Source organism: Zonotrichia albicollis, chromosome 20 (genome assembly GCF_047830755.1).
Source record: "Zonotrichia albicollis isolate bZonAlb1 chromosome 20, bZonAlb1.hap1, whole genome shotgun sequence".
NCBI lineage: Eukaryota > Metazoa > Chordata > Aves > Passeriformes > Passerellidae > Zonotrichia > Zonotrichia albicollis.
The window spans coordinates 7,576,009-7,591,657 of NC_133838.1; the positions used below are offsets into that span (position 1 = coordinate 7,576,009).

General features: G+C 49.3%; 1 protein-coding gene across 5 annotated transcripts in view; it reads left to right on the plus strand.

Moving 5' to 3' along the window:
- The window catches only part of SCMH1 (Scm polycomb group protein homolog 1), a 63,241-nt gene that overhangs the window by 42,245 nt on the left and 5,347 nt on the right, over positions 1–15,649 (plus strand). For 4 of the 5 annotated variants that reach the window (XR_012583372.1, XM_074555891.1, XM_074555889.1 and 1 more), the window contains 5 exons: positions 451–683; positions 1,210–1,336; positions 2,332–2,532; positions 3,101–3,286; positions 9,699–9,830. Coding sequence is in view for 4 of the 5 variants with exons in the window: in XM_074555891.1 (XP_074411992.1) it covers positions 451–683; positions 1,210–1,336; positions 2,332–2,532; positions 3,101–3,286; positions 9,699–9,830 (879 nt within the window). In the remaining variant the exon portion in view is untranslated. The remainder of the gene's footprint in view (positions 1–450; positions 684–1,209; positions 1,337–2,331; positions 2,533–3,100; positions 3,287–9,698; positions 9,831–15,649) is intronic. The other variant, XM_074555892.1, reaches the window with a different exon arrangement.

Consider the following 15,649-nt stretch of genomic DNA (forward strand, 5'->3'; position numbering starts at 1 on the left):
ACTGCAGTTTGCTGGGAATTTAGGGACAGATTTGACATCAGCCTTGAGAGAGGGGATTTCCAGTGTTTGCAGCACTGGCTCTGTGAGTGTCAGACAGGTCTTGGCTGATCCCTCCTAGGAATGCTCTCAGAGCCTTTTCCGTGGCCACTGGCAGGTCACTGCTTGCAGAAGGAAGAGATGTAGGTGCCAGTTATTTTCAGGAAGGAAGGTATGGCTGCAAGCATGATCCTTCTGGAGTTCAGCCCATCCAGGTTAAGCCCCAGTGTCCCCCAGCTCAAGTTCTGAGCTGGGGGTCTGTATGTTTGATTTTAACTCTGGCATAGAGAGCAGTCCCCCCACGCAGGGGTCTGCGAGTTCTCCAAATTTTTCCATGTGTATAAAGATGGAGGCTGCTCTTGTTTTGATTCTCACCTGATTTAATTACATTTGCTTTTTCTCTTTTTATTTCAGTTGTGATTCCAAAGAGCCCTTTACCTGCCTCCGAAGTAAACTCGGAGAAACCTAGCATGCACAGTAGCACAAAGACTGGTTTGGGGCATCAACAAGGGCAAAGGCGTCGCAAAACAGGGAAGAAGCGTGGTCGAACGACCAAAACACTAATCCACCACCCCATGCCTACACCCTCCAAGTCAGTGGAGCCTTTGAAATTCCCCAGAAAGAGAGGCCCCAAGCCTGGCAGTAAGGTAAAAGCTGATGCTGATGCAGGCGGGTGCTGCAGGTCCTGCCATGGGTTGGTGCATGCGTGTGTTTGTGCACATCTGGCTCAGCCTCTGGCTGGGTGACTGCAGCAAGTAGGAGAGCAGAGGGGTGTGTGGGCTGGGAGTGTCCTCAGAGCCCAGCCCCAGAGCTGTAGAGAATGTCTGTGTCCTAAAGATCATTTCCATCAAGAATCCGTGGCTTTGGAAGTGCATTGGCTGTGGAGTAGCATGGCAGATGCTGGGAGCATGCCAGGATGGCCAAAGGGTAGAGTAAGCTCTCCTGTTCTTTGTGTGTGGCTAGTCTGAGTCAGAGGTGGCAGATCCCAGGCTTGTGGTTTGTAAAATACACACATGTTGATTGCTAGGTTCTTGAGACACCCCATCATCACCATCCGAAATGTGTCGTGTTCCACAGTGCCTTGTCTGTTGGATGCACAGGAGAGAGTGTAGTGATCATGGGTGGTAAAGGAGAGCAGGGGTAAAAGGAGAAATATCTCCTCTTTTTCTGCAGAGGAAACCTAGGACATTGCTGAACCCAGCACCCACCTCTCCAACAACCAGTACCCCAGAGCCAGACACAAGCACTGTGCCCCAGGACGCTGCTACAATCCCCAGCTCTGCCATGCAGGCTCCCACAGGTAAGGAGGGTCTTGGACCACGTTCTTGACAGGATTGCACAGTTAGGAGCTGCAGCAGGCAGGCAGCAACTCCCTGAGAGTCCCATTTCTGCCTAAGGCTGTAACCCAGCAATCCTTACCACTCCAGAGAGGCTGGCCTGAGAGAGGCACATGAGTCCAGAGCAGCTGTTCATTTATCTTTCTGTTGGAAATAATGAAGTAGGAAGGTTGCAAGGCCACCTGTTGAGTGCAAGGACCCCTTTCCCCTGCATGCTGGTGACTCCACAGCTCTGCAGATACGTTTGTGGTCCATTGTGCCCTGGGGCAGTCGGGTGTGCAGCACCCCTTGTGAGTCCCCCACCATGCAAGGCACAGCTGCTGGAACTGCACAAGGGGCAGAGGAGGTGCTGAAGGATTGTGATCTGCCCAGCTCCAGCCAGGATATCAAGGCACACAGGGACAGGAGGGAATAGGGGAGGAGAAGGAGTAGCAGTGAAGAGTATGCAGTGCTACAGGATGAATCTGGTCAGGAAAGTCTAATGCAAAGCTGCTTTTGACATGTTGAGTCAAGCACTGGATATGGGCTGAGCCCTCTGTTTCCCCAGAATGTAATTGGCCAGTTTTCAGAGGAACCTAAAGAAGCCAGTTTCCCTAAAAAGGAAACACTGTGGGAACCTCTAGAAAGTGAGAGCTGCATTCCTTCTTCCCCTCTGAACATCACAAGCCACCTTACCTGGCTGGCATTGAAAGAACTTTACAGCCTGACTGCAGGGGAGAGCATGGGAGAAACAGCAGCAGTTTGGAAGGTGAGCTTGAGGCAGGAAGATTTTGGAGGGGATTCCTTCCCCTCTAGAAGCGGCTCCACTGTGAGGATGCAGTCAGGCAGTCGTGGTGGATTCCACTTTGTCAGTGATTGCACAGTCTTAATATCTCAGCATCTCTCAGGTTGGATTTTAGGCATCTGTTTCTTGCTTTCTTGAGTGGGTTAACAGCAAACACATTTCTCATCTTGGCAGTTTGCATTTACTTGAACAAGAACGGCAGCACTGGGCCCCACCTAGACAAGAAGAAAGTTCAGCAGCTGCCAGACCATTTTGGACCAGCTCGAGCTTCTGTTGTCCTGCAGCAAGCAGTACAGGCCTGCATTGATTGTGCTTATCATCAGAAAACAGTCTTCTCCTTCTTAAAACAAGGCCACGGGGGAGAGGTGATCTCAGGTGAGAACGAGCCCGCAGCACTTGGCCTCCTCCAGAGAGGTTGTTGCAAGAATTCCCTCGTTGGAAGATGTCTGTCCTGAAGCTTGCTGCAGCCACAGGCCAGGGGCAGACACAAGAGTTCTGTCTTCTCTTTCTTGCCACACGTGTCAGTGAAGCAACAGCTGGCGGCTGACTCAGAGCGGAGCAGTTCCCATGGCCCGCGGGCACAGCTCAGTGCTGGCACCAGCCTGGGCAGCAATCCTGCCAGCCCTGGGAAGAGCCACACCAGGGGGGATTGCACAGCTCCTCACGGAAAGACAAGAAATACCCCGGGTTTTATTTCTCCTTTAAGCCCGTGCCTAGCTGGATCTGCCCCTCCTGGAATCTTTTCCGTTCCCTCGGACGCGGCTGCCCCGGCCCCGCGCTGGGTGCAGCAGGCTGGTCCTGGCCTGCCCTGGCAGAGGAAGGCTTTGTTGGCTCTGAGAGCCCAAAGATGCTGAGATCCAGGAGCTGCCTGCGCGGCCCTGGGCGTAGCCTCCCGCCCTGGCGGGGGGTTCACGTGTTGGGCTCTGTTTGTTTCTGTCTCCAGCTGTGTTTGATCGGGAACAGCACACTCTGAACCTGCCAGCAGTTAACAGTATCACCTACGTCCTCCGCTTCCTGGAGAAGCTGTGCCACAATCTGCGCAGTGACAACCTCTTTGGGAACCAGCCTTTCACTCAACACAGCCACATGCAGCGCTCTCACCAGTACGACCACGACAGGTATCTACCAGGTAGGAGCTGGGGGGGTGGCACTGTAGGGACCCAGGTTTTGTCTCTTATCTCAGAAGACAGGCTCCTGTTCCAGAGCCCTCTCCCAGGGTTCATTACATCACACCCAGTGTCGTGTACACACTCTTGTTGTGTAGGGTTCCAGTTGCATTTTCTGCCTGTCAGTTTGGTTTCCATCTCAGCTGGAGGTTTCCGCTCATCCGTGCTGTCTCCTTGTCTTCCCTCCTCCCCTCATCCCCCAGTCCTTCCCGCTTCCTGTGGTCTGATTGTGGTGACTTCATCCAGCTAGGAATTCAGGTGAAAGATTGCAGGAGAAGGGACAGTGATAACATGCAGCAAGTAAACTGCAATTAGAAATTAATTAAAGCAGAGTGGTTTCCACACTGGCTGTGGATCTGCTGGCATCAGCCAGGGCATCCAGTCCTGGTAACAACATGGGGTTCTTGTTCAGGGGCGATGCTCATGCTCAATCTGAGGCAGAGGTAGTTTTGTTTTCCTTGGCATAGCCCTGGTAACAACGTGGGGTTCCTGTTCAGGGGTGATGCTCATGCAGCAATCCAAGGCAGAGGTGGTTTTGTTTTCCTTGGCATGGCATTGAAGCGGCTCCAGCTCACCTCAGCAAGACAGCTCATGCCGCGGTGCAGATTATCAGGCTGCAAAACTGCTCTGAAGTAAAAGCAGTGGAAAACAAGCTCAGCAGTTCCCCCACAGTGCTGGGCAGTGGTGATGGCTGCCCACAGGCTGTCTGGGGGTTCTGGGGAGCTCCTGCTCCAGGAATGTCAGTCATGGAGAAGATCAAAGGCTGTCTGTGCCCTCTTTGGTGGCTGACAAGTGCTGATCTCCTCTCCTGTCTTGCTTTCTTCCCCCTCTAGTCAGCAAGTAGCTGTTGTGTTGTTTGAGGTCTTTCCAAAGTTAATCCTTTGCATAATTATGGTTCTGGCAGGAAAAACAAAAGTTGTATGAATGTAAAAAGATGGGCACTTAGAAGAACTGTTTAAGGAGAAGTTGCTAAGCATGAGGTGTAGGAGCCACAGCCAAAGGCCACAGTGCTTCTCAGTGCACCTCACAAAGATTCATTGCACCTCACAAAGATTCATTGCACCTCACAAAACACCTTAGGCAGAGTCTGGAGAGCAAGAGGATCTTCCCATCCTCTGCTTCCTCCTGCCTGGAGCCAGCAGGGCCACGAGCAGAGGAGCTGTAGGATATGTAAGGACAGGAGCAGCATGACTGGTTACTGAGAGTGGAGGTTTTTTCCTAAGGAACCCTCAAATAGAAGAAATCCCCATGTTTCAGTGTGGAGGTACCCTCACATCACGAGAGAGAGCATGAGGGAGGGAAAGCACCCGGCTCTGGGCATGGATCAGCTCCCACACAGAGTTTCCAGCCTCCATGAGAGGTCAGTGATGGCTGTGTCAAGAGCTGGGCTCTGCTGGGCGGAGTGGAAAAATATAAATCAGAATTCAGGGAAACTCAGGCAGAGCACCAGATCTGCCACAATGTTGTGATCTACCCATCCTGAACTCTGATTCAGAGTGTTTGCAGCACTTAAAGAAAAATCAACCACAGTCAGAGATGTGACAGCACCTAGTCCTGCAGTTCATCCTGATCTCTGAGCTCCTTGGCCATCTGCTCATGTAACACCTTTCTCACCTGAAAGAAAGTGATAATCTGCACATCACAGTGCTCCTGGTGAGGGCAGGGAAACAGTGCTGGTGATTTTGGGAAGTTTGGGCTGGTCATGGAGGAATGAGGCTGGAGCTGTACATCCTTCAATCACACCAGCTGTCAAGGCTGCTGTGGTCTCACACTGAGCTCTGCATGTCCTGCCTTGTTCCCTCTGCAGGACAGGAATGTGTTGTGTGGGGCTGGTTCTCCCAGTGAACAGCCACTGGTTGGGACTGGGAGCTGCTCTGAGTTCCCAGGACAAAATGACTTTGCAGGAGCACCCTGGGGGTGCCATGGAGGGTTGGGGTGTGTGCTTGGGGCACAGGGAAGGTCTGCAGTGCCCCTTAGCTCAGCACTGTGCTGCCATTCTGACTGAGTAAATGGAAATAAGGAGGAGCAGACTGAGTTGTGCATCAGGAACAGCCCTGATTGCTGTTCACAGCTCCATGAACATGATGGGACCTGGAGCTGTCAGAAAGCACAGGACTGGAGGGACCTTCTGGGCCACAGAGCCCTGGCTCCTGCTGCTACAGCACCACACACATGGAGTTTCTTGGGTTTACTCTGGACTTGTGGATTTTGCTTTTCCACTGGAGACTGCTCCAGGGTTTTATGCTGAGATTTTAGAAACTATGTTGTAATTTCCTGCCCTGATTTATTCTTGGGCAACTTGGTGTCTGTGTCTCCTGGTCTTAATATTGTCTTTTAGCTTAACTTGGTTCTCTTTCTTCTGGAGTTAGTTGCAGAGCAGTTGTAGCCCTCAAAGGAATTCATCTTTTCACTGCTTTTTGCTCTCCTCAGACAGTGTTTGTTTGACCAAAACTTCATGGGGTGTCCAGAGTGCCACCCAGCACTCTGGGGAGGGGCTCACGAGGACCTGGTGCCACAGCACTGGCACCACCATGGCCACAGGAAATGTCTCTGCAGTCACTTTGAGCCTCTGTGTCCTTGTACCAGGTGGTGATCAGCCTGTCCTGGTCACATAAACTGTTCTTGTCATCACTGGTGTCACCTGCAGATCACATGGGACAGTGCTGCAAGTGCACATCTGGATTTGGCTGCTGGATTTTCCTTCTTGCTGGTTCTTGGTTCTGTGTATATATATATATATATATATATATATATATATATATATATATATATATATATATATATATCCTTCCTGCCTGATTTTAAATGCTGCTTTGTCTGACCTGACATGGGAAGGCATCAGCAGATTTCATTGGTAAATCTCTTAAATTTCTGCCAGGGTAATTACAGTTATCAAATGATCCTGGTCTCAGGGGTGATCCTCAGGCAGATTCACTGCCAGTCTCATGTTCCTTCTCAGTGTGCTGCCAACAGTTTTACCTCTCAAATCAGGTTTCTGTGCATAGAACAAGGCTCCTGGTAATTCATGTTCTGTCTCAGCTGGCTCTGTGTGTAACATCCAGCTGAATTCCAGGTGTATGACGTTGATGTCTCTTCCCTCATGTGATATCAGGATTTCCCATCACAGGGAGGATGTTGGGTTGGCCTCCTCTGATGAACACCTGCCATAAAATGTGCCCTGTGTGTTTCCTGCCCTTTCCTTCAGAGCCTGCCACAAACCTTGTGGTGCTGCTGAGGACATACATAAGCATTTTATTGTAAAAATCATTTTCTCCACCTATTTTTTCAAATTTTAGCACCACATTTCAAGTGACTGTCAGTAATTCAGTGCTGAGTTCTGTTAGAATTTACTGCAGCAGACCCAGAGTTTCAGGTGCACTTCAGGTGCACTGGCATTCTTGGCTTCCTCTGCATCCTTAAGTCTCCAGTTTGAGGACATTCAGTTGTCTGACTTAGTGGTGGATATTTTGGTTCCTGTCCTGTTTCTTTTATCCTTAGAGCTTTGCCCCCAATGCTCAGCATGGCTGCAGCTGGAAATGAATCCCAGAATGGTCTGGGTTGGAAGAAACCTTAAAACTCCATCTCATTCCACCCCTGCCATGGCAGGGACACCTTCCACTGTACCAGGCTGCTCCAGACCCCATCCAGCCTGGCCTTGGGCACTGCCAGGGATCCAGGGGCAACCACAGCTGCTCTGGGCTCTTGTGCCAGGGCCTGCCCACCCTCAGGGAAGAATTTTTTTCCACAAATCTAGTCTAAATCTACAATCTTTCAGCATACTTGGTGTCTGTGTCTCATTGTCTTAATATTGTCTTTTAGCTTGACTTGCTTCTCTTTCTTCTGGAAGTAGTTGCAGAACAGTTGTAGCCCTCAGAGGAATTCATCTTTTCACTGCTTTTTGCTCTCCTCAGACAGTGTAGCTGAAACACAGACCCATCTTTGCCTTTGCACTGTCTCCAAACACAGAATGAGTTAAAAACCTCCCTTCATCCTGCACTCCCCATCCTGAGGTGCACAGCCTCCTTTTATTCAAGGAAATGTTCTGCTTGTTCTCAGCAACTTTCTCAAAGTGAACATTTATCCACTGAGATTTGGGGTCCTTCCCTCTCAGATTATTTCCTCTTTGGTGATCACATTCATGAGGTTTATGTCATTTTTGGACTGAAGACGTTTTCCTTTTATTCCTGATAATCTGAGTACAGCTCTGTCTGTTACTCCATTTCTTTATTTTCTTAAAACTTGTCCTTTAAAAACAATTCTCTTTTTGGTTTATCCTCTTATTAATTTACACCAACCTCACTTCTGACTCCTAGAATTAACTTCTATAACCTGACCTGTTGTGTTTGCAGTATTTTAACATCAACCACTTAAAAAAAAAAGCTGAAATACCAAAACCTGATGGAAAAACCTTTGTAAAGCATCACCTTGTGTTGTGGTTCTGTGGCTGTTGGGTGAAGAAGGTTGTGCAGTTTGACATAAGGGTAGTGCAGAGACATTACCAAGAGCATGGGTTCCCCTCTGGGCAGTGAGGGGGAATTTGTTTTTCTGGCAATGTCACAGTGATTTTTTTGGTGATATGGAATCCCAGGGCCTCAGTGCAAGCAGATTTTCATTTTCCTGAAGGATATTGATTGAACAGGAACCTTCTCCACCTTTGTGTTTCTCCTTAATCACCTCAGTCGTGCCCATCTGGTGCTCCCCCCCTGTACCTCCCTTTGTTGGGCATTGTGCATCTCCCTGGTGTCACTCCCTGCTGTCCCTGTCACCCCTGCTGCCCTGTGCCAGCTCTCAGGGCTGCTGGTGCCTCCTGGCATTTGTGCAGAGCATTTCACCCTCTGTGCCCACCCCAGAGCTCTCAGGGTGGCTGGAGGGCCCAGCTGGCACTTGCTGGGCAGTGTGGGGCAGCAGGAGGAGTCACCTGAGCTGGAACAGGCTCTGTGTCACTCACCTGGCTGCTGTCCCCATCAGTGTCAGTGCTTCCATTCCTTGTCCATCCAACACTGATGCTGTGTGTGCAGAGATATACCCAGCCCATGGCAATCCTGTCTGGTGGGCAGGATGGGCACAATCCCATCCTTGGGATCAGTTTGGAGAGGAGCAGCAGTGACAGTGCAGGGACAGTGCCATGGCAGTGTCCTGTCTGCTTTGCTCACAGACCCATCCTTGGGATGTTGAGTTTGGAGAGGAGCAGCAGGGACAGTGCCTGGGGGCTCCATGGAAGGGGGAGATTGAAAATGGGAGTAGGGTTTAATCCAGCACTGGATATGGCAGAGGGCTGGCAAATCATCCAAGGTTTGTTTGCCAGTGCAGACAGGACAATGCCTGGGGGCTCCATGGAAGGGGGAGATTGAAAATGGGAGTAAGGTTTAATCCAGCAACACAGAGGAGTTGCAAATCATCCAAGGTTTGTTTGCCAGTTGTCCAAGGTGACAGTGGGATCAGCAGGAATTGTGTGGGATGAGCCATGGGGAGAAATGGAATTATGCCAATAATTTGGGTGAAATATGGCAAAACGTGGCTAAGATTTTGTGTTAGTTTTCTCACACCACCTTTTTTCTCTGGTAAAACCTGCAAACTCTGCTCTGTTGAGCCCTGCCAGATGTGCTGGGTTGCAGCTTGAGCAGGTGGTGGGTGCCCAGGCTGGTGATGCACACAGGGCTCGGGGGACTCTGGCAAGACTGCATTTCCCAGAATGTCTGCACTCCTAAAGAAATCCCAAGTGTGGTGGTGTTCACAGGGACAAGGAAAGAGATGAGGATCTGACTCCATGTTTCAGAAGGCTGATTAATTATTTTATGATATATTAAAATTATACTAAAAGAATGGAAGAAAGGATTTCATCAGAAGGCTAGCAAGGAAAGAAGTGGAATGATAACAAAAGCTTGTGACTCTCAGAGAGTCTGAGCCAGCTCTTTGATTGGCCATTAATTAAAAACAACCACATGAGACCAATCAAAGATCTTCCTGTTGCATTCTACAGCAGAAGATAATAATTGTTTACATTTTGTTTCTGAGGCCTCTCAGCTTCTCAGGAGAAAAATCTTAGCAAAAGGATTTTTTATAAAATATCATGGCCACACCCATGTCATCATGAGAGAGAGCAAAACCTGAGTGAGAGGGAAAGCACCCAGCTCTGGGCATGGATGAGCTCACACACAGAGTTACCAGCCTCCATGAGAGGTCAGTGCCAAGAGTTGGGCTGCTGGGCAGAGTGGAAAAATATAAATCAGAATTCAGGGAAGTGCAGAGCACCAGATCTGCCACAATGCTGAGACCTGCCCATCCTGAACTCTGATTCAGAGTGTTTGCAGCACTTAAAGAACAACTAACCACAGTCAGAGGTGTGACTAAAGAGGGCTTGTTCTCTTTTCCTAGACAGAAGCAGTTCCTTAGACGGCTCTCTGCAGGGACCAGGCCGGGGTACAAAGCGCTTTTCCCAAGACCCCCCTCCATACAGTGCTCCTCTCTCCCCCAAGGTACCAAAGAATGACCGTCACCCTTTGGAAGGTGAGCACAGCGTGTCTGTTCCCAGAGCTGCTCCAGAGCCTGTCCTGGCTGCTGCAGGCTCACACTGCCCTGGCTGCAGGGAGCTGCTTTGCTCATCCCTGCCGTGGGTTGTGCTTGGTGTTCAGAGGGGAGTGGGTGAGTGTTGGGGCTTGAGCTGCTCACAGTGACCCCAAGAAGAGTTTGAAAATCCCTTTTCCCAGCCTGGCACTTGAAGAAGCAGTCAGAGCTCTTCGTTTCTTGGTCTCAAGGTTGTTTATTGATGCTTATCTATAAAAAATTTTCTCCTGTCCTGCTGAGGTCCATCCAGCAGGACAGTTCCAGGCACTCTGCCTGCCCCCAGGGCAGTGTTATGTCTTTATACTAAAAACTACCTGTACAATATTTACAATACCTTTCCAATACCTATCACCTATGTTAGACAGTGAGCTTCTACTCTAAACCAATCCAAAAGTGCCACCATCACAGCAGAAGATGGAGGCCAAGAAGGAGAAGGAGAAAGGCTGGACATGCCCAGTTCCCTCCATCTTGCCTCCTAAACCCCCATAGCAAAACCCCAAAATCTACTTTTCCACCCCGTGATAACTTCATTATCCCACCTAAACTGTCATGGCTTGCAGATCCTCATCTAAGGTTGGTAATTTGCTCCATGGGTCATAATCAAACCCAGCGGTGTTTTGGGCTCTGTGCCAGGGTCTCTGAACCCTCTGCCAGGGGTCCTGGCCATCCTGGACAGCCAGAGGGATGTCCTGGGTCCTGACAGATGAGCTGCTCTGTGGTGAGCCAGGTTCCCCACACAGATGTGTCAGGCATGTGGAATGTAGCAGGAATTCCTACTAAGCCTGACAGGCGTCATCTCACACTGTATAATCTGGTTTAGTTTCCCTCACTGTGCATGGGATTAACAGTGCTCAAGCTGCCCAGCTGTCTCAGGCAATCTGCCCCTGGATTTGTGGATTTTTCCCTGAGGGTTTGCTGCAGCCTGTTGTGCAGATGCTGATGTGCAGGAACTTGCTGCCCTTTCCCAGGATCTCAGTGGAGCAGCTGGGGGGTGTCACTGGCTCCCCCAGCTCAGCCACACCATTCCCATCCCACACTGCTGCTCCTTCCCAGAGTCCCTTGGATGCCACTGGTGCAGAAGCAGGAATTGCCACTTTTATTCCTTACTAAGCACAAGGACACTTAAACTCCTTCACAGCTGGGGTGCAAGTCAGCAGCAGAATTCATCTTCCCAGGAAGAGGCAAAGTTTGCCCAGATCATTTTTCATTAACTCAGTTAGTTTAGCTGTGGGATCCATAGGTGACCCTTGCATGCACAGGTGGGAGATTTCCAGAAGATCCAGGCAGCTAGAGGACTCCCTGAACTGCGTAATCTTCAATAAATATCCTCCCACTTCGTATTGAACTGCAAACCCTTCCTAATGCAGACTGAAGATTTAATCTTACTAAGGCTTTTAATTAATGGATGGTGAAATCTGCCAGTGTTAGTCACAATTCTTTGCGACTGAAATCCCTGAAAAATTGCTGGAGACTCCTGGGCAGGCTCCCAGTTCAGTGGCTTCATGCTCTGTTGCTGTCCCTTTAGAATGCCCATTTCCCTGGTTTTGCTGGGTGATTTTTGTCTGTGTCCATCACTGTGTCCTGTGCTCTGCAGGATCTCTGACCCTGCCTCTAACACTGAACTTGCCCAGAGCAGCTGGGGCTGCCCCAGGATCTCTGGAAGTTTCCAATGCCAGGTGAACACTGGGGCTTGGAGCAAGCTGGGACAGTAGGAGGTGTCCCTGTCATGGCAGGGGTGGCACTGGATGGGCTTTAAGGTCCTTCCCAACCCAAACCATCCCCTGGCTCTCTGGTGGACAGTTTCTAGTGGCCTCCTTCTCTGCAGTGATTAAAACTGTGCATTTGTCACAGCAGTGCCACCCACCACATCATCTATTCCAGCATCTAGACAGGTCAGAAACTGTCCCCAGAGTCCCCTTCTGTTCCTCACCTCCAGATGGGTGCTCCTTGATTCCTCTCTGAGGCATCAGCCACTGAATTTGGGTAACTGCTGGCACTGCCCAGCCCTTCCTCTTCCCCCAGCAGGTGGGACAGGCAGTGTTCAGCCTGATCTTGGAGAAATGGATTGCTCCAAAGGTTCAGATGCTTTGGTTGGGTGGTGATTGTTACCCACTCTCTATTGTCAGTGAAGAGAAAAGGCTTCCATAATGGGTAATTCCAAGGAGGAGCCTTCATTAGGTTCCTACAAGATTGATTCTCAGTCTGCTTCAGAGTCTGTTCAGTTATCCCCTGGCCTTTGAGTGGGTTGTGCCATCTGGATGCCAGAATTCTCCAGGCTCTTCCAGAAAAACAGACAAGTGGGCAGGAAGTGTGGCTGCATGTGAGGGGTGATCCTGCAGCAGCTTGGGCTGGTTCTGTTCCTCATCCAGGCAGGGAGAAATGAGGTGCAAATTCCATCTAGAAATTCATTCTTGTCCCACAGCTAAAAGCTGGAATGAATACATCCTCTTCCTCCACCATGAAATCGAGGTTCAGGCAGGAATATTTGCATTTCAGAGGCTATATTTTAAGAATATGCACCTGAAATACTCAGATATTATCTGAGTATTTCTTGAGCGAGGTACATCTTCTCATGGGATTGAACTCTGTCTCACACAGCAGCTCCTGAGCACATCCCACTTTGCAATGTGCAAGGCTGTGAGCAGCAGTGGGACATCTCCATTCACTCTGCATTTGGCAAGAAGCAGAGACATGAGGAAGGGATCTCACATATTACATTGCTTTTGCTCTTGCATCCAGTGGAGTTTGTGTGGCTTTTTGCTGAAACCCTGCAGTCCCAGCACAGTGGGGACCTGCCTTCACAGCCCATCACTTGCTGGAAGCAGTGGGTGTTCAGGAGTAGTGCAAATCACATTTGTGCTTGTGGCCAAACTCCCATGTTTTAGCAGTAAAGTGACACTGTTGAGTCTATAGCACTATTTGTTTAATTAAACTTTAATTATCTGCTCCCTGCCTCTCAGCCACTAATTGTGGCATGTTTCCCTACAATGTGCCAACTGCCAGCCTTTAGTTAAATCTAACAGTGTGTGTAAGGAGCTCTGCCTGAGGATCAGCCACCTCCTCCTCCCACTCTGTTATCAAGGGTGAAGGATCCTGGGTGTTGTCTGAGTGCAGTTGTGCAGGAGTGTCTCATCTACAGATGATTCCCAGGGCAGCAATCATTCCCCTCTTGTCCTTCTCCCTTCCCTGGAGGTATCATTCATTCAGCAGTTCCCTGTGTACTTGTATTTTTGTATTTTTAGGAAAACCCTCAATCCCTCTTGCACTGAGCCTGCTGCAGAGTTACAGCCCAAGCAGGCACTGCCCTGTGCAGGGTGAGGGAACCTGGGGATCACTGTGTGCCTTCAGTTTTAGCTCCTGGGCAAAAGCACATCGCGCCCCCAGGGCTTCACCTGTGGCCCTTGGTGTGTGATCACAGCTGTGAGAACAGGATCACATTTTTGTGTTTGCAGAATGCATCACAGGACTCTCCTGTCATAATAGTGCTCATTGTTGAGTGAAATCATTTCTGAGGGTGAGTTCTGGATCCTCAGGAATCTGTGCATGTGCTCTCCCAAACTGGGCCCTGAAATTCCTTCTGCTGACACCAATCCCTGCTGAGAGCTGAGGTTTTGGGGAGCACTCAGACATGTGTTTGTGTGACCCAGCACATCTGGGTGAGTGTCCCAGGATCTCCTGGCCAGCTGCAGCTCTGTGTCACCCCAGAAGGTACTGGGGTTCCTTGGAGGGCTGAGATGCACAGCTTGGACCTGTTGCCATGCCCACAGCCACTGGGGGCTGTGCCCACTGACCCTCTCCTGCCCTGTCCTTCCCTGGCAGTCAGAGCCCTCCCCCAGATGTTTCATGGGAAAAGTTTTGGGGTTTAAACAGAACTGTCCTGTTTGAGGAGTGTGAAAAATTTTAATCACTTGGTTTTAAAATTTTAAAAGTTTAATAGTAATAAAATGGTTATAAAAATAGTAATACAATTAGAGTAATAATAATTTGGACAATTTGAATTAGGACAATATGAGACAATAGAGACAAACAGTTATGGACATCTGGGTACCTTTTTCTGGGCAGCACAAGCCTGAAAAAAGGACCCACATTAACAAAGGATTAACCCTTAAAAGGAATAACCTGTTGCATATTCATACATCTCATACATGATACATAAATTCCATTCAAATATAGGATTCTCTCTGGTCAGTGTCAGCTTCTTCTAATTCTAACAGCACCTTTGAGGCAGGAAGAAGTTCATTTCTTCTGATAAGAGGGCAATAAATTCTCTCTCTCTGAAAGATTCAGGTGTCCTGTGGCTGCTGTCTTGCTGTTAGTCCTTTCTTTAAAAAAAAAAATATCTTACATAGCATTGTTTCTATTTTAACATTTTTTATAACCTAGAACTTATATTTACCACACTACTTAAGAGAATTAATACAGCATTACTCTCTAACACAACACATACAATATTCATTTGAATATTTGCAAAAAGCCAATCATAAAATACATGCATTTTTCACAAGGAGGAGACCAAATGTAGTTTGAAGCAGCTGCAGTGGAACCCCACTGGTGTGACAGCCACCAATGGGTCTGGCTGGGCAGGGATCCCACTAGGCCAGGCCAGGGCAGGCAGCTCTGCTTTGCATCCAGTCTGGGGCTGAAATGCAATGCTGGGAGTGCAGGAGGGGTTTGAGGTTATTCAGGAATAGTCAAGAGTCAGCAAAGCATTTTTTATGCAGAGCAGAACACACCTGTCCACTCAGGAGGAGAGTGACAAGAGGGCCAGCCCAGCACAGGTCACAGGGCTAACAGTCCATACCAGTTTGTACAGGAGATTTTAAGGCTGTGCTGCTGTTTCTGGGCACATCCCAGAGACCTAAAAGCAAACAAAGGCAGCAGTGCCTCAAGTGCAGAGTGGCAAAGCCCTGGGGTGGGAGCAGCAATTTCCCAGTGATAACCCCACACCAGGCTGGCCAGCAGGCACACAAGGGTGTTCCCATTTCATGTCCTTACAGTGTGAAGCCCTGGCAGGTCAGGGCTATGTGATGGTGCTCACAGGGGTTCTTGGATGAGGGAAGAGATGAGGATCTGACTCCATGTTTCAGAAGGCTGATCTATTATTTTATTATATATATTACATTAAAACTATACTAAAAGAATAGAAGAAAGGATTTCATCAGAAGGCTAGCTAAGCTAAGAATAGCAAAGAATGATAGCAAAAGCTTCTGTCTCAGACACAGAGTCTGAGCCAGCTGACTGTGATTGGCCATTAACTAAAAACAACCACATGAGACCAATCACAGATCCACCTGTTGCATTCCACAGCAGCAGATAATCATGTTTACATTTTGTTCCTGAGCCCTATCAGCTTCTCAGGAGGAAAAATCCTAAGGAAAGGATTTTCCATAAAAGATGTCTGTGACTGCAGATATTGCTGCCTCAGCCAGTGCAGCCTGTCACCCTGCACAGCCTCCTCAGCCCCTCCATTCCAGCAGTGCCATGGACAGCTGCAAATTCAGGGCATTTCTGGAGAAGATGAGGAAGCCACCATTGCTCTGGGGAAGGTGTTAGAGGCCCAGGCCCTCCTGTGCATGTTCCAGTACAGGGAATTGGCCTCTGATGTGGTTAGGCTGGAAAAGAACCCAGCAGGAGCCCAGGAGGGATGAGCAGCTCATCACCAGCTTTTAGGGCAGCTCCTGGTTGTTTTTGGGGCCAGAAGAGCAGCAGAGTGTGGGAGCATTGCCTGGCCCTGATGGCACAGCTCCCTCCCGCTCTGCATG